This window comes from Cyprinodon tularosa, unplaced genomic scaffold (assembly GCF_016077235.1).
Source record: "Cyprinodon tularosa strain WSP-4 unplaced genomic scaffold, ASM1607723v1 ctg48, whole genome shotgun sequence".
In the NCBI taxonomy this organism is placed as follows: domain Eukaryota; kingdom Metazoa; phylum Chordata; class Actinopteri; order Cyprinodontiformes; family Cyprinodontidae; genus Cyprinodon; species Cyprinodon tularosa.
In genome coordinates, this window is record NW_024039207.1 from 759,362 (window position 1) to 784,081 (window position 24,720).

The 24,720-nt window shown below is 41.0% G+C and overlaps 1 protein-coding gene across 1 annotated transcript in view; it reads right to left on the bottom strand.

Annotated features, from left to right (window-relative positions):
- Positions 1-24,720, bottom strand: part of LOC119794439 — a 96,254-nt gene that overhangs the window by 8,778 nt on the left and 62,756 nt on the right. Inside the window, exon 12 of the mRNA XM_038302016.1 lies at positions 13,104-13,191. Within this exon, the coding sequence (XP_038157944.1) occupies positions 13,104-13,191 (88 nt within the window). The remainder of the gene's footprint in view (positions 1-13,103; positions 13,192-24,720) is intronic.

Genomic DNA, 24,720 nt, shown 5'->3' on the forward strand with positions numbered 1-24,720 from the left:
AAGACATTTCAATTAGTGGGGGAAAAAAATGCAGGGGGGGAATATAAAAATATCAACTAACCATGCAGACCCTCATGCAGTACCTCCGTAGACCCTCTAGGGGTCGCGGATCCCCTGTTGAGGACCTCCGCTCAAGAAGATTTTACTAACACAAACTGAGGGACCAGGCTGAGGTAGGAATTTAAGGTTACTGAAGTGCGGATTTTTTTACTGAAAGCCGGCGGGCAAACTTGTTGCCATCATCCTCACCGACCACCTGGTCATAAACCTGTTTTAAGTCGCCTCCATGCTGCTGTGGCTTCCACGCTGCATTTTGTTTTGATGACGCACGCGGCTGTAGGCTACGACACTGGTAGCTGCTGTTGCCAGATTGGGTGTTTTTCCCGCTACATATTAAGGCCTGTTTACGGTTTGATTTAGCCGGGGTTTCGCCTGGAGGGCTTTATAGAAATCTGGCAACCTATTGAACGGAGTTGAACTGAGAGAGCGTGCCGTTCACAGACACCAGAATGAACGAGTTCACAATAACGTTCATCAGGCAGTAATGCAGTACGTTCAGTTCACGTTCGCCCAAAATATGAACGAGTTCATGAACTTTCGTTCAATGAACGCGTTCAGGCACAACACTGCATACATATATACATATACATACATACCCATATACATACACAGAAACAATCCAAACTAATCAAAACAAACTACAAAGCACAGCAAGTGAAGAAGACTGTGTACTCCCTCACAGTCCTAATTGTGTTTTATGAGACCACCTCTATATTTAATAAATGTTCTTTCAATGATCTTTTAAATTTCCTTAAATCAGTTATCAATTTAATGCAATTTGTCAGTAAATTCCATGCTTTCATACCTCTATACATAACAGTTCTTATTAAGGCATTTGACTTTGCTTTAGGCAAACTAAAGTTTCCTTCAGTTGCATGTCTAGTCATGTACTGTATTCGTGATTCTCCGAACTAAAAGTAAGGTTTGTAAATAAAATATAAGGTGTTTTTAAACAGATACATTTCTAATCATAACAGTCAATGAGTATGAAAGTCTGTCTTTAACCAACAACCAGTTTAACTTTTTATGCATTGTTATATTTGTCCTTAAATCACACTTCAGTATTATTGGGGCAGCTCTATTTTGTACATGTTGTTGTAGTTTATGTAGCATCTCTCCAGGGGCATTTGACCAAACCACTGGGCAGTAATCCAGTTGAGAAAATATCAATGATTGGATTATCATTTTAAGAATATTTGGGGACATAAAGGTTGCATGTCTTCCTATGACTGTGATTCCTCTACCCATCTTTGCAATCATGTTATTAATATGTTTTCTCCATAATAACTTGTTATCAACCGTCACTCCCAGAAGCTTGGCCTCATGTACATTCCTTATCGAGACGTTATTGATATTAATCTTCAATATATGATTACTATTTATGTTGTAATTTGACCTCACAATCATGCTGTTAGTTTTTGCTGTATTCAATACCAGCTTATTTGCTTTCACCCATTTATCCACTCCCACTAGTTCGTTTAGACTGGTTTATTTTCTTGATAAACACAATCATCAGCAGTGTTCGGCACGTTACTTTGAAAAAGTAATTAGTTATAGTTATTAGTTACTTCGCTCAAAAAGTAACTGAGTTACTCCACAGTAAAAGTAACTAGTTACTAGTGAAAGTAACTATTGTGTTACTTTTGCGTTTCTCGTCCCCGTAACCCTCACCACCTGGCCCCCACCTTCTCGCTGTTGTCATGATGGGTACTCAAAAGGAGACCCAATTATGCAGAACACCACTTTGACGGACACAGGGATGAAAGTTTAACACGTTTATTTTGCACAACACACAGAATGTACTGATGACAGGTTCGGGCCTGGGTTCTGGTTTCACCGGAGTCTGCGTGAGAGACAGAGCGGTTAAGGACTGCTGACAGGATTTGATTTCCAAGTGAGCTCTGATTGTACCTTGAGGGTTCTTGAGGTTCTCTTTAGGAGAGTCACTGTTGGTTCTGGAGAGGTGTCCTTCAGCAGAGTCCGTTTGCTGCTTCAGCGTCTCACGTCTAGCTTAAACAGACCTTAGCTTTGGTTTCCCAGCTCTGGTCCTGAGCTGCTTAGAGGTTCTCAGAGAATCTTCGGGGTTTGGCTCAGAGGGTCGGCTCGGCAGGTTAGCTCCTCCTGAGCTTTCACGGAGAAGACACGGGTTTCCTGGAAACACAGAGATAGTGGTTAGAATCCAACCTGGATTCAAAGTCATGGAGATACTCAAAGTTCTAGGCTTTAGCGCTGACCAACTGGAACAACACTGCAGCGTTGAGGCAAGGTCTGAAGACAGCTTATATAGTGGATCCTCTGATGATCTTGACGAGCTGCAGCTGTGCAGGAGGCTCCCTCAGAGGATCCACGGCGGACTCTGCTGGAGAAAGATGGGATTTCTCCAGCTCCCAACAGTACCCCCCCCCTCAACGACCGCCCCTTGGCGGTCCGGAAGAGGTTGATGGGCGGGAACGCTCGTACTCCTCGATGAGTGCCGGATCGAGGATGTACGAGCCTGGGACCCACTGGCGATCCTCCGGTCCGTAGCCCTCCCAGTCGACGAGGTACTGCCATCCGCGACCTCGTCGACGGGAGTCCACGATGCGGCGCACTGTGAAGGCCGGATGGCCATCGACCTCCAGGGCGGGTGGTGGGGAGTCGGACGGAGGGCACAGAGGGCTCGGAGAGACAGGCTTGATCTGGGACACGTGGAAAGTGGGGTGGATCCGGAGGGACTGAGGTAACTGGAGACGAACAGCTGAGGGGTTGATGACTCGAGAAATCCTAAAGGGTCCGATGAATCTCGGGGAGAGTTTTCGAGACATCCCCTTGAGGGGGATGTCCCGAGTGGAGAGCCACACCTCCTGGCCCTCTGAGTACTCGGGGGCGGGACGTCTCTTGGCGTCGGCGAAACGTTTAGCAGATGCTGTTGACTGATTGAGTGTGGCGATGGTTTCCCTCCAAATCCTCTGGCAACGGCGAATGTGATGATTGACAGACAGCACCGATATCTCTCTCTCATCTGCGGGGAAAAGAGGTGGTTGATATCCGAGACTGACCTGAAATGGGGACTGTCCAGTGGATGCAGAACGGAGAGAGTTGTGGGCGTATTCTATCCACGGGAGGTATTGACTCCAATCCACGGGGTTATTGGAGGTGAGACAGCGGAGGGTGGATTCCAGCTGCTGGTTCATACGTTCTGTCTGGCCGTTGGATTGAGGGTGGTAACCTGAAGTGAGTGAAGGTTTGCAACCGAGAGCAGAACAGAAAGCCTTCCATACCTGAGAGATGAATTGTGGACCTCTGTCCGAGAGGATTTCCTGGGGAATGCCATGAAGTCGGAAAACATGTTTAATAAGTAGCTGGGCTGTCTGGAAGGCCGTGGGAAGTTTCCTGAGGGGTACTAGATGGCAAGACTTCGAGAAACGATCAACAATAGTTAGGATGGTGGACATACCTCGGGAGACAGGGAGACCGGTGACAAAATCAATGGCAATGTGGGACCAAGGACGCGAGGGAACAGGTAGTGGTTGAAGCAGGCCTGAAGGAGGTTGGTGTGAGGCCTTGTTGCGGGCACATGTGGAGCAAGCCAACACATACTCCTTAACGTCTTTGTGGAGTGTGGGCCACCAGAAGCGCCTGGAGATGAGAGCAACTGTTCTACTCACTCCTGGATGAGCGGTGAATTTGGCGGCATGCATCCACTGGATCAGACGGGACCTGACAGATGATGGGACATAAGAACGATTAGGCGGGCCGGTACCTGGATCTGGTTCTGTGGCTAGGGCAGAGTTGATAAGATCCGTTATCTCCCAATTGACCACTCCAATGGTACATGAAGCTGGGAGGACAGGTTCAGGAGTCTCTGGATGATCGACGGAGTAGAGACGAGAGAGAGAATCGGGCTTCACGTTCTTGGATCCGGGTCTGTAGGAAATGATTAGGTTAAAACGTGAGAAGAAGATTGACCACCTGGACTGGCGAGGATTTGCCTGCTTGGTTGACTGGATGTAAGCCAGGTTCTTGTGGTCTGTCCATACAAGAACCGGATGCTCAGCTCCCTCCAGCCAATGTCTCCATTCTTCCAACGCCAACTTAATAGCCAGGAGCTCTCGGTCACCCACGTCATAGTTCTGTTCTGCGGAAGAGAGTCTACGAGAGAAGAAAGCACATGGGTGTATCTTCTGATCAGAGTCGAGCCTCTGGGAGAGAACCGCTCCAACCCCAGAATCAGAAGCGTCCACCTCAAGGATGAACTGTTTTGTTGGGTCAGGTTGTATCAGAACGGGAGCTCTAGAAAACAAGGATTTGAGTTTCTCAAAGGCGGCTTGAGCCTCGGGAGTCCACTGAAAAGTTCGTTTAATGGAAGTCAGAGATGTTAAAGGAAGGGCAGTTTGACTGTAGTTTCTGATGAATCGACGGTAGAAGTTAGCGAACCCTAAAAACCTCTGTAGCTGTTTTCGATTTTCAGGAACTGGCCAGTCTAAAACTGCTTTGATCTTGTCTTCTGAAGGTTTTACCTGGCCGCCCTCGAGCACAAACCCCAAAAAGGTGACTGAAGGTTGATGGAATTCGCACTTCTCGGCTTTCACGAACAGTTTATTTTCCAGTAGTCTCTGTAAGACAAGACGGACATGTCTCTTGTGTTCCTGGAGGTCCTTGGAATAGATGAGAATGTCATCGATGTACACAAAAACAAACACGTTGAGGAAATCTCTGAGAACATCATTAACCAAAGCCTGAAAGCAGGCAGGAGCGTTAGTTAAACCGAAGGGCATCACCAGGTATTCGAATTGACCCAAGGGTGTCTTAAAGGCAGTTTTCCATTCATCGCCCTCTCGTATCCTAAGGAGATGATAGGCGTTTCTTAAGTCCAGCTTGGAAAACACTGTTGCACCCTGTACAGGTTCAAAAGCAGAGGCGAGAAGAGGCAGTGGGTATTTATATTTAATTGTGATCTGATTCAAACCTCGATAATCAATACAGGGTCTCAGGGAACCATCCTTCTTGCCCACGAAGAAGAAACCGGCGCCCAATGGAGAGGATGAAGGGCGAATTATTCCAGCAGCTAAAGATTCGTTGATGTATTTTTCCATTGTTTCTCTTTCGGGCTTGGAAATGTTATACAATCTGCTGCTAGGAAGAGGTGCACCAGGTAAAAGTTCAATGGCGCAATCGTATGGTCTGTGTGGAGGTAAGGACGTCGTACTGACCTTACTGAAGACAGGGGCTAAGTCATGGTACTCAGAGGGAACTGAAGAAAGGTCAGGAGAGTCCATCTCCCCCCCACCACTAGGAGGCCCCACCATAGGGGCAGCAGAACGAAGGCAGGTTTCGTGGCACGTAGTGGACCATGATTCCAGAAGACGTTTAGTCCAATTAATGTGAGGGTTATGTTTCTCCAACCACTCGAATCCGAGGACCAGCGGGGAACATGCAGAGGGAAAAACAAAGAAAGTTATAGTCTCTCGGTGGTTACCTGACAGAAGTAGCTCGAGGGGCTGGGTTTGGTGGGTAACACGGTGGAGTCTTTTTCCGTCTATGGCACACACACTGAGAGGCTGAGAGAGAGGAACGGTTTTAATCTGGAGTTGCTGGACGAGGTTTGAGTCGATTAGGTTACGCTCACAGCCTGAGTCGATGAAAGCGGAGAAAGAGAGACTTTGGTTATCACAGAAGAGCGTGGCAGGCAGCAACAAACGAGGAGATTTTATTGTATTTATTTGGCCCGCCAGACTCCTCAGATCCTGTGGCGGGCCCCGGCTTTTGATTTTGCCGGACAGGAGGCGATGAAGTGTCCACTCTCGCCACAGTAGATACATAGCTTACTTAGGAAACGCCTCTGTCTCTCCTCTGGAGTGAGCCTAGTGTGCCCCACCTGCATAGGTTCGAAATCCCTTTCCCCCGAATGAGAGGCTTGAACGAGCAATGGTAGAGATTGGGACTTAGACCTCTGAGTGGGCATCTGCTCTGTAGAGGGAGAACAAACAGTCACATTAAGAGAGGCAGGAGAGAAATTGCTCAGTTTTTTAGAACTGTTTCTGGCTCGAATCCTATTATCAAGCCTAATGGAAAGGCGAATTAAATCTTCGAGGGAAGCTGGTTCGTCGAGGGTTGCTAGTTCATCTTTAATCTGTTCATTTAGTGCCATGAAGAAGGCTCCCTTCAAGGCGCTTTGGTTCCATCCGGAAGCTGCCGCCTTAACCCGGAAGTTTATTGAAAAATCTGCCACCGATGAATTTCCTTGTTTAAGGCTGAAAAGAGCTCTGGAATCAATAGTTTGGTCAGTTTCCTGGTTGAAAACCTGGGTAAATTCAGCAATGAAGTCAGAAAAACAGCAATTTAAACTGTCGTCAGTGGCAAATCTTGCCTGAGCCCAGTCCAAAGCTCTTCCTGTTAACTGAGAAAGAATGAACGTTATCTTCTTGTGATCTGTGGAGAAACTACCAGGAGAGTTCTGAAAAATCAACCGACACTGGAATAAAAATCCTTTGCAATCTTTCATGTTACCGGAGAATTTCTCTGGAAGACTAGGGCGGAATTCTGATGACGTCACAGGTTGTGACCTCGGGGGAGGGACTGGACCCGGAAATGGTTGCTGAACGGATGCAGCATTAGCGCTATTCAGGAAGTTAGCACAACTCTGTAGCATTTGGTTATGAGTTCCAACTAGATGGTATAACTCACGGAGCGTTTGGGATTGTCCTTGTAGTTGAGCATCTTGTTCCTCCAAACGACGGGTGAGGTGATCTGCTGGGCCTTGAGTTTGGCCGCAGTGTTCTGTCATGATGGGTACTCAAAAGGAGACCCAATTATGCAGAACACCACTTTGACGGACACAGGGATGAAAGTTTAACACGTTTATTTTGCACAACACACAGAATGTACTGATGACAGGTTCGGGCCTGGGTTCTGGTTTCACCGGAGTCTGCGTGAGAGACAGAGCGGTTAAGGACTGCTGACAGGATTTGATTTCCAAGTGATCTCTGATTGTACCTTGAGGGTTCTTGAGGTTCTCTTTAGGAGAGTCACTGTTGGTTCTGGAGAGGTGTCCTTCAGCAGAGTCCGTTTGCTGCTTCAGCGTCTCACGTCTAGCTTGAACAGACCTTAGCTTTGGTTTCCCAGCTCTGGTCCTGAGCTGCTTAGAGGTTCTCAGAGAATCTTCGGGGTTTGGCTCAGAGGGTCGGCTCGGCAGGTTAGCTCCTCCTGAGCTTTCACGGAGAAGACACGGGTTTCCTGGAAACACAGAGATAGTGGTTAGAATCCAACCTGGATTCAAAGTCATGGAGATACTCAAAGGTCTAGGCTTTAGCGCTGACCAACTGGAACAACACTGCGGCGTTGAGGCAAGGTCTGAAGACAGCTTATATAGTGGATCCTCTGATGATCTTGACGAGCTGCAGCTGTGCAGGAGGCTCCCTCAGAGGATCCACGGCGGACTCTGCTGGAGAAAGATGGGATTTCTCCAGCTCCCAACAGCTGTGTGTTTCAAAGCCAGCTGAATAGAGCGGACGACAAAGACAAGAACCTGCAGAGAGTTTTGCATTTATTGCAACTCAACGTAAATGACATCAGGGGGGAACTCTATCTGATGGGCCTATAAACCCCGTCAGATAGCGTTCCCCTGCTTAACATGGGGGGAACAGTATCTGATGCGGTGTAAATATCATCAGGCTTCATTACCTCTAATCATGGGTGTGAAGTTTTTTAACAGGGCATTCAGATCTGGTGAGTGTATGAAATGAATCTATCTATCTATCTATCTCATGAAAAGGCGTGCACGAGTCCTATCATGAAAAAAAGGTTCATTGTGCGACATGAGTAACGTGCAGTAGTGGGATCTCGGCAATGGTAACTGCGTTATAGATACAGTCAAAGTAAATAGTTAGATTACTCGTTCCTAAAAATGAAAGAGTTTTTAGCTTAAACTACCAAAGATCATTTGCTGATTGATGCAAAGTCCTAAATATCCCGTTTTCGGCTAAATTAAATACATTTATTCATTAATTCAAAACAGCATGTTGAACCTAAATAATCGTCTTATTCAACCACGAAGTACACTATATTGCCAAAAGTATTTGCTCACCTGCCTTGACTCACATATGAGCTTAAGTGACATCCCGTTCCTAATCCATAGGGTTCAATATGACGTCGGTCCACCCTTTGCAGCTAGAACAGCTTCAACTCTTCTGGGAAGGCTGTCCACAAGGTTTAGGAGTGTGTTTATGGGAATTTTTGACCATTCTTCCAGAAGCGCATTTGTGAGGTCGCACACTGATGTTGGACGAGAAGGCCTGGCTCTCAGTCTCCGCTCTAATTCATCCCAAAGGTGTTCTATCGGGTTGAGGTCAGGACTCTGTGCAGGCCAGTCAAGTTCATCCACACCAGACTCTGTCATCCATGTCTTTATGGACCTTGCTTTGTGCACTGGTGCACAGTCATGTTGGAAGAGGAAGGGGCCAGCTCCAAACTGTTCCCACAAAGTTGGGAGCATGGAATTGTCCAAAATGTCTTGGTATGCTGAAGCATTCAGAGTTCCTTTCACTGGAACTAAGGGGCCAAGCCCAGCTCCTGAAAAACAACCTCACACCATAATCCCCCCTCCACCAAACTTTACACTTGGCACAATGCAGTCAGACAAGTACCGTTCTCCTGGCAACCGCCAAACCCAGACCCGTCCATCAGATTGCCAGATGGAGAAGCGCGATTCGTCACTCCAGAGAACGCGTCTCCACTGCTCTAGAGTCCAGTGGCGGCGTGCTTTACACCACCGCATCCGACGCTTTGCATTGCACTTGGTGATGTATGGCTTGGATGCAGCTGCTCGACCATGGAAACCCATTCCATGAAGCTCTCTGCGCACTGTTCTTGAGCTAATCTGAAGGCCACATGAAGTTTGGAGGTCTGTAGTGATTGACTCTGCAGAAAGTTGGCGACCTCTTCGCACTATGCGCGTCAGCATCCGCTGACCCCGCTCCGTCAGTTTACGTGGCCTACCACTTCGTGGCTGAGTTGCTGTCGTTCCCAAACACTTCCATTTTCTTATAATACAGCTGACAGTTGACTGTGGAATATTTAGGAGCGAGGAAATTTCACGACTGGATTTGTTGCACAGGTGGCATCCTATCACAGTTCCACGCTGGAATTCACTGAGCTCCTGAGAGCGACCCATTCTTTCACAAATGTTTGTAAAAACAGTCTGCATGCCTAGGTGCTTGAATTTATACACCTGTGGCCATGGAAGTGATTGGAACACCTGATTCCAATAATTTGGATGGGTGAGCAAATACTTTTGGCAATATAGTGTATATTCCATCTGATTCATGGCTTCAAATAGGATACAAGGAGTTTTTGGGTCGACTTTCCTGAAATTCATCAGAAATCTATTAGTTCATGTTTTCCAAGAACGTTTCTGGATCTTTAAGATGTTCTCATAAAAGTGTCACTCTGCTTTTAACACTCTGAAAAAAAAGTGAAATAGTTTAAATTTATGTTAAAACTCATTAGCTAAGGTCAAACCTTCACAAATATTTTCTGAAAAATTGTAAAACCAGGGAACAATTTTAGACAAGCATCTTTCTTCTGGGGTTGAAATATTTCACATCCTATGTGAATTAATAATGTTTTATTTTATTAAAAGTATTCAAGAATAACTTTGATAGAATTTGAGAAGTTTTTTTTATTTATTTTTCTAACAGTTGTGTTTCTTTGATAGCTGAAGGTGGAAAAGATAAAAAATAGATGGGAATATTTTAAACTCACCTATGATAAAGGGGTTATACACTGTTGCACTGGAGCTGCTGCTGACAGGGTTTACCAACTCACAGAAAAAGGAGCTTTCCTTATTCTCCTGAGAAATAAATAGAAAACAGCTCTAAACCAAACCATGAAGGTTCTACTGAGTTCTTCCAGGGTTTCTCATCCTCATACCGTTGTTATCAGCAGCTACTTGTCGGTGGACAACTCTGTGTCACCTGTTTTCCATTTATACGTCACAGGTCCAAAGTCAGCAGTGCCTTGGGCTTCACAGGTCAGACTCCAGGCATCCTTCTCATGGTTGTACTTTATGGACACTGTGGGTTTTGGGACCGGTTCTGACAGAAACAGGAACAGATTATCTCAACTTGATTCAGGTTAAAACCTAACAAACCTCAGTCAAACCTGCTGAACTCACTGATAACCTGGAGTTTATTCATCTCTTGATTTTTGTTTTTGATCTCAACTATATAGCTGCCGCTGTCCTCTAGAGTCAGACTGTTGATGGTCAAACTTCCACTTGTTTTATCAAAGTCACAGCGACCTGGAAGAAGGATCCGGATAAGAAATCATGGATGATGTTAACCTGCAGGTTCTTGAGCTTTCTAGTCAACCTACCTTTAAAAGCTCCGTTACTTTGAATATCCTGCCAAGAACCCTTCGAGGTGAGGTCCATTTTGTACCTCCATGTTACTGTCTGAATAGGCTCTGAAATCTGACCTGGATTCAGAACAATGGAGCCACCAACTTTTCCATAGATCAGATCAGCTGTGAACGAAAAACAAGAACATTTTTACTCCTTTATGTGAACTTTTTCTGTTTCTGAGCAGCTGTAATGTTTAACCCTTTCTATCATATCTGCTGATCTACAGAACAGAAGGAAACAGGAAGTTTATTTACTTTTCTAACAATTAAAAGTTCTGATGGACAATAAATCTCTTCATCAAAAAACTCAAATGAAGGCGATGGAGGAGAGTTTTTTGCTCAAACTACCAAAGATCATCTGCTGATTGATGCAAAGTCTTTTAAAAAAGGTGTTCAGCAAATTCAATAACTTTATTCATTACAAAACAACATTTTGAACCTAAATAAATCTTATTCAAACACCTGGAGTATATATTCCAGCTGAACCATAGCTTCAAATAGGATATAATGGGTCTTTAGGTCGACTTTCCTACAATTCATCCGAAAATCTATTAGTTCATGTTTTCCTAGAACTGTTCTGGATCTTTAAGATCTTTCCATAAAAGTGTCCCTCTGCTTGTGACACTTTTGACGTAAAGTGAAATAATTTAAATAGCTTTTTAAACCATTGCAAAATGCTTAAACATACATACATATTTTCTCAAAGTTTCTTCAACTATGAAAGTCTTTTAGACAATCATCTTATTTTGGTTACAAATATTTTACATCTAAAATAAAAATGCAGCATTTTATTGAAATTATACAGAAAACATTTCTTTCTCTACAGGCAGGTCAGTTTAGACGTGTTTATTTTTTTGATAAACACAATCATCAGCAGCGTTGGGCACGTTACTTTGAAAAGGTAATTAGTTATATAAAAAAGGTTCATTGTGCGACCTGAGTAACGTGCAGTAACGGGATGTCGTCAATGGTAACTGCGTTATAGTTACAGTCAAAGTAATTAGTTAGATTACTCATTACTAAAAAAAGGTAACAGCATTAGTAATGCCGTTACTCCCATCACTGATCATCAGTTAATAAGAGTTTTTTTTTTATCAAGATTCTTTGTCTGATATTTTACATTTATACAATGATCTGAAATATTTAAAGAGGCATTAAAGGAATAGTACACCCAAAACATGATTAGCCTTCATTTTCTACTCACCCCCATGCTGAACAAAACTCTGGAGTACTTTTTTGATATCTCAAATGCATCTGGAGATCTGGGAGGCTTCTTGCTGTCTGCTGACATTCAAATAATGGAGGTCTATGGTGCCCGAGACAGAAAGGTCCATAAAAGTCCACAAAAACGTGTCAATATTCCTCCATACTGCTCGTCCAATGTAATCCAAGTGTCCTGAGTGGGTAGCGTCCAGAATTTACTCGAAACAAAGTCATTTAGAACGTTTTAGAGCCTAAACAGTAGTGTATAGGATTTCCTAATAGCGCCCCCATGCGCGCTCACGATTCTACGGAAGCCGGCAGACCAAACCGGAAGAAAGTGCGCATTCAGCGTCTGCTCTGCCGATAATGCAAGCGTAGAAGAAGAAATGTGCTGTTTACCTGTGCAAAGAAAGAAACAACGAAAGAAAAATGTCTGAGGACTTCAGTGTTGAGGAAGAGCATGAGTTCTTTGCCGAGCTGAATGCGCTGGTTTGGTCTGCCGGCTTCCGTAGAATCGTGAGCGCGCATGGGGGCGCTATTAGGAAATCCTATACACTACTGTTTAGGCTCTAAAACGTTCTAAATGACTTCGTTTCGAGTAAATTATGGACGCTACCCACTCAGGACACTTGGAATACATTGGACGAGCAGTATGGAGGAATATTGACACGATTGTATGGACTTTTATGGACCTTTCTGTCTCCGGCGCCATAGACCTCCATTATTTGAATGTCAGCAGACAGCAAGAAGCCTCCCAGATCTCCAGATGCATTTGAGATATCAAAAAAGTACTCCAGAGTGTTGTTCAGCATGGGGGTGAGTAGAAAATGAAGGCTAATCATGTTTTGGGTGTACTATTCCTTTAAGGAGTTTTCTAATGATACTGCCACCTGTGGCCAAAGCAGTGAACTGCAGCACACCTGCTCCTTCTCATAGCTCACGTTCATACTTTTTAAATAGTTTTTCCATCTTATCAGGAGTTGCCATTGCTGTCTGAGTTGAGCTGGATGCCGGTCGCTTCTGAGTATCAATAAAATCCAACATGAATATAAAGCTTTGATTGTTTGCTAGATCAGACCCATTTAACATGAATGTGTTTCACGTCACAACTGGAGGAATAATGTGGGAACTTTAGGACCCAAAATACAAACAGGGAAAACAGCCTATAGGCTAATAGATGCATCAGCGATGAACTACTGAGGTGACAATCTGCTCATCAGACTATGTTTTAGTCGATGATGGTCAAAATAAAAAGCATATAAAGCTGCGTTAAAGATATTTTTCAATTAAAACCCTGCAAAATGTCTCTTCTAGTGTTATAAAGAAACTGTGGAATATAAATCAACGAGGAGATCAATTTTAACATCACTGTATCAAAAATAACCCTAATATGAAGGAGTTGTTTTTTGCCGACTGAAGGTGGAAAAGATAAAGAATAGATGGGTATTTTTTCCTCTCACCTCTGATAAAGGGGTTATACATTGTTTCACTGGAGCTGCTGCTGACAGGGTTTACCAACTCACAGAAAAAGGAGCTTTCCTTATTCTCCTGAGAAATAAATAGAAAACAGCTCTAAACCAAACCATGAAGTTTTCCAAAGATGAATTGTGCTCTCCACAATAAATCCATAAAAGACAACGTGCCAGACTGGAGTTGTGACAGGCAGCCCGGGCCACAGGCGGCTACGCTCTACCTCTTCTATTCATTCGGCGAGCTAATCTGAGTCGTTTAATTCCATTTTGAGAGCGAGATCATCTGTGGTAGTAGCACTTGACATCTTCCAGGCATGTGAGTAACACTAGCAGCAGTTCACAGGATGAATCAATGGTAGCCGTCTAGACCTGTTTTTATTCAGGTTCTGTTTGTCTGATATTTTACATTTATTTGATGATCCGATAAATATAAGTGGGATAAAAAAAATATACAGAAAAATACATATTTTATGAGTGTTGTCGGAATTATTAAAATGTTTATCTCTCTTCTATTATATATTAATTTATCCTATTTACTCACTATAAAAGTTTTCACTCAGTCTGTTTCTCTCTCAAGGCCACACATTTCTCTGCAGGATGGTGTTTGTAGACCAGACATAACTTATTACCATAACAAACCAGATTCTTTCTCAAGGTTTATTCATAACATGTTAATGTTTAACCAAAGTGTCTGTAATTTGTTATGACTCTGACTGCTTTTGCAGTGTTCTAAGTAAGGGGGGACGAACCCTGCTCTAGCAGAACAGGGCAGAATGCTGTGCCATAAGGGCTGTATGATGAACTGTTCTCTCTTTGCGATGATATGAATAAATGTGCCGACTGAGTGAAATCCATCGATCTCAGTTTATTTAACTAGGATGAATAGTTGAATACTTTTTTCCCACGACTACCCATTCAGGTATGTCTTTACTGACAGTAATCTCACCCCATAAAATAATCTCACCTTGTTCAGGCTGCATATCAGCAGGACCTGCATCCTGGCTGGAGACACCATAAACATGTGAGTTTTAGTTATAATAGTTGTACATTTTAACATTTTAGAAAAGAACAATGATGGTCTAAATATATTTTTATTTTCAATCAATCACCATGAAACTAAATAGTAAATGTCAGGCTGTGCTGTCTTTGAGGGTTCAACCAAAGGACCAAACCAGGGAATAAATGATGGATTTGATCATTTGACTGATAGAAATAAAGTGACATTAAATCCTGTTTAATTTGGTTCTGATTATATTTTCTGTGTCAGTCCTAAAAATTTAGGAGCATTTTTATACCCTGATCAACAAAAACATCTTTCTCTGAACAAGACAGGGATGTCAGCCTGCTTTGAAGAAGTAAGGGATGATTCCAGACTGATGGACATTACTTTGTGTGAAATAGTCAAATAAAGTCTCAGTCACCTTTCTCAGTGCTGGTAGCTGATTCTGTCTCAACATTATTGAGTTTTCCATTTGACCCTGAATTGTTAATTTCTTTAAGATAAGATAAGTTAGATTAGTTACAAAAACAGAACCTCTTCAAGACCCCAGTTGATGTTTGTAAAGCTTGCAGAAATAAAAGCTGTTTATCGTTACATGATTTACTAAGAACAAAACAACTACAATTCCATGTTAAAAATAGTTTTCTATTAAAATGACTCTGAATCACTGAGAATATTGGTTCTAATTCAAGACTGACCACAGTTGGGCTTTTAAGTTAACAGTGCTGGTTCAAATCTTATTTGTCTGACAGATTTCAGTTTGTTTCTGATGTACAGTTTAGCTAAATCATTTCTTAAACTACAGGAATGTCTTGAAGACATAAAACCATGACGCTTCTACTGTTGAACGCAGAAAAAACAGAGGTTATTTTCTGTAGATCAGGGGCTCTAAAAATAAACAGATTATTCAGTAACTTCATATTGATGGGATTAAATTGATCTCAGATAATAAAGTAAACATCAACAGTGAAAGATCAGATAAGTCTGCCAGGCAGACAGAACTCTGAAGGCGGGCTAGAGGCCACAGCTGGCGAGTAGCAGGCAAGTGGTTCATCAGAAAAACCCACCAGGTACAGTAGAAGAAGCTACGGCTGGAGCTATCCTCTAGATGCTAACTGTCGGAGATTTCTGTGCATCATGATCAGGCCCTGGACTGATATAAACATTGAGGATCCCTTATTTAGAGGATTAGAAGGAAGTCTTCCTGCTTTGAATCAGAATAGGAAGAAATGAGGGATGACTCTAGATTTCTGTTGTGTAAAATAGTGTTACTGAGCAGCAGTGTTGTGCCTGAACGCGTTCATTGAACGAAAGTTCATGAACTCGTTCATATTTTGGGCGAACGTGAACTGAACGTACTGTATTACTGCCATTCTGGCGTCTGTGAATGGCACGCTCTCTCAGTTCAACTCCGTTCAATAGGTTGCCAGATTTCTATAGAGCCCTCCAGGCGAAACCCCGGCTAAATCAAACCGTAAACAGGCCTTAATATGTAGCGGGAAAAACACCCAATCTGGCAACACCAGCTACCAGTGTCGTAGCCTACAGCCGCGTGCGTCATCAAAACAAAATGCAGCGTGGAAGCCACAGCAGCATGGAGGCGACAAAGCAGCAGTATGATCACTTAAAACAGTTTTATGACCAGGTGGTCGGTGAGGATGATGGCAACAAGTTTGCCCGCCGGCTTTCAGTAAAAAAATCCGCACTTCAGTAACCTTAAATTCCTACCTCAGCCTGGTCCCTCAGTTTGTGTTAGTAAAATCTTCTTGAGCGGAGGTCTTCACCAGGGGATCCGCGACCCCTAGGGGGTCTACGGAGGTACTGCATGAGGGTCTGCATGGTTAGTTGATATTTTTATATTCCCCCCCTGCAATTTTTTCCCCCACTAATTGAAATGTCTTTAAATACTCATTAACATGAAATCAACACACTGTAGTAAACAGATAAATGGAGACAAAAGATGTCTTTCAGTCATCAATGCACACATTCAGCGACACACAGGAGCTCTTTCAAGCTGGGCACCGTTTCCTTCACAACAACCAGGAATCAGAATCAGAAAAACTTTAATAATCCCAGGGAGAAATTAATTTCTTTACATTACTCCATCTGTAATAGAGTGACTATAGGACACAATTTCATACAATATATAATATATATAGTTAGGGGGTCCCCGCTCCATCTCGCCATCAGTTTGGGGGTCCTTGGTCTGGAAAAGAAGACCCCTGTTCTTGAGGGTTTTACTATCCATGTAACTTGTTTGTTAAACCTGCCTGGTATAATTTTCCAGGATTCCAGGATTCCTTTTTAGTATGTATTGAAATGGAATTTCAAATGGAAAAAATTATTAAAATAAAAAAAAAAACATTTGCACCTTATAGACTACTTTCCTATTTTTCTTTTAATAATTACTCATAAAAAAGACCATTCAAGCAGCACATTTTTCCTGATGTTTTTGAGAATATACTGTAGGGGTGAAAGCTGCAGCTGCTACTAGTGTGAAGTGAATGGACAGCAACAAAGCGTTAAAGCAACAATGGGGAAATGCTGTCCCCTCAATGCTAATGTAAACCCTGGTTGGATAAGGATTCAAAACTGGATATGAAGATGAAATCTGACGCACAGTTTCAGAGTTACAACTGATAAAATAATTGCTGTCTGTGGTTCTACAGTAGGCTATGGTGTAATTGAGCAATATATGAAAAAAAAAAAAAGAACTATGAACTAGTTCGTTTTTTGGAATTGTGAACTATGAACTGAACTAGTTCATTTTAAAATGTGTGAACTGAACTTTGAACTAGTTCACGTAGAAAGAGAACTTTCCCAACACTGCTGAGCAGTTGGAGCGCTGGATCCTGGGTTCTCACTAGATGCTTCACCAATGCCTGCAATGCTCACGTCTGTCCAACAGGAAAAATTATATGGTTGGAATGAAAGCTGTAGGTTTATCTTTTTATCACTAACAAAGTGATAAACTCTGCTTAAAGAAACTGCCGTCTGAAAATACTGTCTATAAGATCTCATTATCTTTATATACATTTGATCAGTGTTGTTATCAAGGAAATATATTTATAAAAACAATATTCTGACACTAATTTATTCAGATTTTTTGGGACAGACATCAGTTGATTAGATCCAGTTCTACTGGATCATAAAACTAATATCATCTTCAGGAACTTTACAGACAGATCTAGTTTCTACACAGAAATATAAGTTCATTCAATCCAGTCATGCAGGCAGATTCAGAGTAAATTTAAATGCATTTCATTTGGATTGTTAATATAAAATGGCAAGGTCTGCTTCATTTTATAAAGCCAACTGGTCAAATGTTTTCTATGGGAGGAAATCGAGACAATTGATTTATCTGCTGGTTAAATGATGGATGATCTAAATTCTTCTAAATGACCTTCATTCAACAACTAGATGGTTAAAACTTGAACACAGTCTGATGTTGCTAAAAGAAAATGATCCTAAACACACATTCAACATTGATCCACAAGTTATATCATAACCATCATCATCATCACCACCACCTCACACACATTAGAGGAGACACTGCAGGGCATAACATGTTAAAACTCAAAGCTTTAGTTTGTATTAATGTCTGAGTTTGATTTTTGTCAGAAACTATAAACCTGCTGCTGAAATAAAGAAAAAACATCTTAGAAGGTTTTACTCACCAGATTCAAAAGGGGCTAATTTGAATATTTCTGGAGTTGGTGATCTTTGGTTCAGGTTCCCATCTATTGGTTCTGAATCTGGTTTCTGATCTACAGCTATAGAAAAAAAAATACAACACTGTGACCTGAACACTCTCCTTTATGTGGATAAAAAATAATAATATTAATTTAAACAGAGCTATTCTTAAAAAACAATCTGTTTTCTTTTAGCTGAACAACAAAACAAAACAAAACTAGAACCACTCACGATGTAAAGCTGATACAAAAACTGAGATTTATAATAGATTTAAAACGCTGAGTTATAATTTAATAATGTTATTAGTAAAACGTTTTACCAAATCTGAGGATAAAATATTAAAACTATTACATTATTAAAAATAATCTCAAGAATTTTAAAGACATTTTATTGACATTAATTGTAGTTATCATCCTGGTTTGGTCCAGTTAACTCTGATAACATATCAGACTCTGGGCCGGATTTATCAAGATCCAATTTTGCGTGCAGTAATTTGCGCCTGCAAACTGGAATTTTGCGCGAGGGGCTGAACCATGGTTTGCGGGTGATTTAACAAGAGTGATTGCGTAACTGGTGGCAGGAGCAAAACTGTTGGAGACGCCCTATTTAAATGATGGTTTTGCGCGTTTTGTGGTTTGCGCAAAGTAGTTTGTACAAACTAGTGCATTAAGAAATTTAAATCTTACAGTGACACCCCCACCCCCTCCAAAAAAAAAAAAAAAAAAAAAAAATATATATATATATATATATATATATATATATATATATATATATGAAAACTTTGGCAACCTTTATTCCCTAAGGTGGTATGTGGCTGAATTTCTACTTCACTGCAGTAAAAAAAACAAAAAACAGGTGTTTTGTATTGGCCTGTAGAAAAATGCACATACCAAATGGCTCACAAGAAGTGACTGTGGATGAGGTTACTGCGCGTATGCATCCCCGCAGCATTGGCATGTTGCTCCACAGGCGCAGAGGGGAGGTCGGGGTTCTCCGGTAGGGCGTCAGGGTGACATGGCCTTTAGAACGTCAGACAGCACTTCTGAAAAACGATATTGGGAGATCCCAGCTCTCGCTGCAACCGTACGCTGGAATGACCCAGATGCAAAAAAGTGCAACATTGCATGGAGTTTTGTGATATCTGGTATTGCGTGGGTCCTCCTTGTGGCCGCCTCCAAATCCATTCGGAGTTCCCCCAACAGCTCCAAAATGGCAATGCTGGATAAACGATATGTTTTGATGATCGTTTCCTCATTAATTCCAAAAATATTCACACGGAGTGAAAAAATGCGTTCTCTGCGTCTCCTTGCTTCATTTCGATGTCTCCTTCTTGCGACAATAACCGCTGCCATGTGTGCGCAATTGCGCATACAGACCATTTGCACCTTCTTTTGAAACGTGTTAAATATAGAGTCAGATACCGTTAGCAAAATTGCTTTCAGGTTTGATAAATCACTTTGCGAGTGCTAAATTAATATATTTACATGTTCTCCTCCCACAAGACGCACCTTTGCGTGTAAATGCCAGAGATGGCAAAAGTACTCACTATCCGTACTTGAGTAAAAGTACAGATACTTGTGTTAAAAAATACTCTGGTAAAAGTAGAAGTACTGATTAAACTTCTTTACTCAAGTAAAAGTAACGAAGTACAGGCTTGTAAATTTACTTAAAGTATAAAAGTAACAGTAGAAACCACTTTTTTCATGCCGTTGCCTACATTTTAAATGGATGTCTGCCAATAGGACTAGATCTCCGTTGTGTTCATTTTCAATCATCTCGTCGTCCATGCTACTATGCTAACGCCGCCACCACCAAGCTGCAATGATTTGCCGCAAATGAATACCGCCGAATCTGTCGATACATCTTGTAGTGGTGCGTCAAATGCAACGCAGATTCCCATCCAATTAGATTGAATTTGGTATTTATGCTGTGAAAAATAATAACGGTAACTCCGTTGAAATGATTCAAAACTAAAGTAGCCTAACGAGCCAATTTTTTAAAATGTAAGGAGTAGAAAGTACAGATATTTGTGTAAAAATGTAAGGAGTAGAAGTAAAAAGTCGCCATAAAAATAAGTAGTAAAATAAAGTAAAAATAACAGAAAAATCTACTTGAGTACAGTAACAAAGTATTTGTACTTCGTTACTTCCCATCTCTGGTAAACGCCCAATATTGCATATTCATTGCAGAAAAAGTACTAAATGGATAAGAGGTGCTATTTAGCACGTTTTAAAGACCAAATCCTTTTAGCACGCTGTTGATAGATCAGTTTGTAAATTTTTTAGCGTGCGCAGTGAAATAGCTCACGTATTTATACACGCAAACCTTTGATAGATCTGGCCCTCTGACTCTGAGGGACTTCCTGCTGGTAGATATTGTTTCCTGGAGTCATAGAAGCACCTTTCCTCTCAGCAGACTAGAACCAGACTGGAGGAAAAGACTTGAAATCATCTGAGGTCAAAGCAGGTGGGAACGTCACCAAGGCAGCTAGGAATTCAGACATACTGTAGGAAGCATCCTGTGGCTAATTGATCCAGACTCTCAGTTTTTATAGTTGAGTCATAAATAGGTGACTAAAACCCAAGTGTGATTTTACAGATTCTAATACAGCTACTAAAACAAATATCATGTAAGAAAAATGTAAAATAAAAGCGTATGCATATCATTATTATGTAAATCCAATTCTAAATTTCGAATAGATTTCAAATTTTAATTGTTTCCTTATTGCCAATTTATACATGAATGTCACATCAAATGTTTCATATGGGAAAATAAGAGTTTACATGTTACAACCTTGCAAAACTATCACAGAACTACAAATTTATGGGAACAAATCACTATTTGAACTTGTAAATGAGTGATTCATACTTGTTTATTTGGTTCTTGTACACGTAAATTTGATATTCATGATTTTTACTTGTATCTTTGCCAAGATCTAACTTTGTAAGTAGTATTAATAATTTCTAAAATTTTTTTCTCACAGATGAAACATCTGATGATATGATTAAACAACCAGGGACAAATACCTATTGTAAATTTATACCAGTGAATTGATTAACATTGAAAATGTTAGAGCCTATACGGATATGTCTTTATTGTCAGTTACTGTATCTCACCCCATAAACGAATCTCACATTCTTTAAGCTTCACATCCAGTGATTCTATGCTTAATATATTCATGGGCTCATGCTCAGTGAAATATACTTCAGAGGAATAAAGGCTAAATTTATATTGTTGGTCTCAAAAAAGCTGAGATAATGAGTCAGAATTCAGAGAACTAAATAAAAACAGATATTCAGCTTTACTGTAAACTGCCCTCTGAACATATTGTCTATTGCTTAATGAATCAATGGGGAGGTTGAGATGCTTGTGTTAAAAAGCCCCCCAACATGTTTCTAAAACCATGTTTCTCCAAATGGTCATAGATGTTCAGCCTGAATAAGACCAGATACAAAAACAAAGATCAGAAGGAAATGAACCCATCAGATCCTCCACTGATCTGAGGTCTGTCCTCAGGTCTGCAGTTCTGCTCTGGTTCTCCTTGGTTCTCCCTGAATGGTTCTAGTGCTGAATTCTGATCCTGGTTTATAAAACTATCACTGCTTTGTAGCTTTTCACTTTACTAACTTTGAATTTGATGAGTGCTTTTTAATTTTTAACACCAAACATGATACATTTACACTTACCAGCCGTATTGATGGAATTCAGCAATGAAACACATTCTGTCACAGGGACACCATCTATTAGTGGAACACAGCATAAACATTCAATTAAATTCATTTCCAAAATACTTTATTAATCCCAAAAGGAAATTAAATGCTGCAGTGACTCGTAGGTTATTTTTTTATCCAGGTGTTTATAGCTCTAAGCAGGAAGGATCTTTTCTAGCAGTCTTGCTCCAGCTCTGGATAAGCCTCTTAATGAAGATACTTTGTTGTTGTTTAAACATAATCTGAAGATGATCAACACTGTTGTCCATAATGTTCTTCTCTTTACGAAGAATTCATCTGTCATGATCTCAGCACTGATGCTGGTCTGATTCTTCACAAGACACACCTGCTCAGCTCCAGCACATTCTCATTACTACTCATCTAATCCACACCTACCATTATATAACCAGCCTTCAGACCAAACATCAGTGCCAGATTATTTTGGGCCATTAGTGAGATTTATTGCAGCATTTTGATTCCTCACCTTCTGGGTGTTTGCCTGACCTGATCCTTCCCCGTTTCTAAGCATGCATGATCCCTGTCTAACCTGACTGCCTGCCTGTTTTGTCTGACCCTGATCTGTTTGTCTGCCTGCCTGCTGCCTAACCTGGAACTGTTTCTAGTCCTCATGCTGGATTTCTCTCTGGTGCTTCACTGGACTTCTGATCACCTGGCTCTGACCCTGGACTTTGCCCCAGACTATGGGTTCTTTTTTTTGTACTTCTGTTCCTCTTGTCTACTATTGTCTTCACATTCTGAGCCTCTGCCTTACCACTAGGCTGGGACTGGTAATCTGTGATATTAGGCATGTGCCCAGTGGGCCGGTCCTAATTTCAGCGTGCGAGTGCTCGTCCTCCTTAAATCATACCAGCCCCAACACCTACTCTCCTGCTGAAGCACCTACCTGTGACAGTAAATAACTCAAGGAGCACAAGAAGTAATAAAATGTGGATTACCTAAATGATTCCTTCCTTGTCATGCACATTTTTTGTGACGGTTGCCATATGGTGTAATTTTTTATTTCTTCAAACTGTAAAATCCTTGCAACAGACTAAATTATAATTAAACTAAAATGCTTTCTTTAAACCAAACTACAATCTTCCTCTTATATATGGTGAATATTTTGCAAAATTATGTTGCATTGCATGATGGGGTTTAGCATCTAAAGGCTAAAGTTTCCTATCTTACAAGCATTGTTGCCAGATTGGGATGTTCCCCAATCTGGCCATTTTTTTCTTTAGATTTATGGCCTAAGAGATCAATAGGCTTTGGTTTAAATTGTGCGAGATTTCGTACACCAGGTGGTTTATTATTATTTTTTGGGCTGGAAAACGTGAGTCAGTGACATCTGGCCACCCTGCTGATGTGGTGAGTGTAGACGTTCCATAAGTGGGCCGGTGTAGATGGAAAAATGCCAGGGCTGAAAATCGTTCCCAGTCCGAGCCTGCTTACCACGAATCATCGTAATTCAGCTGGAGGTAATCTCTGGGACTTCCTGACCAGTGACAGAAACAGCATTAGTGCTACTGTCAACAGGCTTGAAATCTAACCCTGTGGTTCTTCCCAGACTGAGGACTAAGAATAAGTTAGTGACATTACGTTTGTGACTGATGCACACTATAAAGCTAACCTGGTTACTAATCTTATGTCTCCATTTCCAGAGGTTCCTGCCTTAGTCACTGACACTACCTGCAGCAGTTCTGTTTCAATAAACTGTGTAAAGTTTTAAGACTGGTTGTCTGGTTTGAATTCTGGGTCCATCTGTTCTGATCATCAAATCCTTGTAATATCATCAGAGGTTCTAGAGGAGTTCCAAGAAAAGAGCTGGCCTTCTTTAGTAGCTTGTTGTTTAAGTTATCAGCTCTAATATTGTTACCCCAGCAGATGGTGCAGTAAGAGATCCCACTCTCCACACCAGACTTGTAGAAGACATGTAGCACCTTGCTACAAACACTGAAGGACCTAAGATTACTTAGGAAGTACCATCTGCTCTAAGGAGCAAACCAGGGAATAAATGATGGATTTGAGACGGCTGATAGAAATAAAGTGACATTAAATCCTGTTTAAATTGGTTCTGATTGCATTTTCTGTGTCACTTCCAAAAGTTTAGGATCCTTTTTATACCCTGATCAACAAAATCATGTTTCTCTGAAAAAGACGGTCTGTTGACAAGGATGTCAGCCCGCTATGAAGAATTAAGGGATGACTCCAGACTGTTGGACATTACTTTCTGTGAAATAAAGTCTCAGTCACCTCTCTCAGTTCTGGTTGCTGATTCGGTCTCATCCTTATTGAGTTTTCCATTTGACCCTGAATTGCTCTTTTCTGTAAAATAGGAAAAGTAAGATTTGTTGGAACAACTATGCCTCTTCATACCCTGTTTTTGTTGTAACACTTTGCTTAAAAAAACATGTTTGTGTATAACAAAAATTTTATAAAATCTATGATTGTGTTGTGATTTACCAAAGACATTAAGACACATTTACACATTATAATTAGTTTTCTATTGAAATCACTGCAAATTGATAAGAAAATGGTTGTAATTCAAGACAGAACACAGTCGATAAAACAACCTTTGTGACCAAGGCTTAAAATCTAATCTGTGAGATCACAGATGAAACCAGCTAAACTGCCATAAAATAGTGTGTTTTTTAAGTACTTTAGTTCAACTTATACTGTATATTTTAACTAAAATATATTATATTATATTTTATATATATATATATATATATATATATATATATATATATATATATATATATATATATATATATATATATATATATATATATATATATATATATATATATATATACATACATACATGAAATATCTTGTAAGACCAACGAGTATTGATTTAGGTTTAAAAATCTAAAAAAATTAAAAAAAATCTACTGAAATGTAAGGATATGTACTGGACAGAGTCTGGACCCAATGCTTGGTTGGGGCACCTTTTGCAAGAATAGATGCATCTTATTTCATATAAAATAGATTTGGAGACCTAAACATTATTCACTAATTTTAGTTTCTCCATCTTAATCCTCCCTGCTCTTTGTGAACCATTTTCTAAGTTTTTTCCTCAACTCAACTTCCCATTACTCTGCTGACCAGAGACTACAGGAACCTGGATCAGGTTTACTGCAACATTCCTGGAGCATAAAAGGCTGCAACCTTTGGGTTTTTCATTAGAAAAAAAATTCTA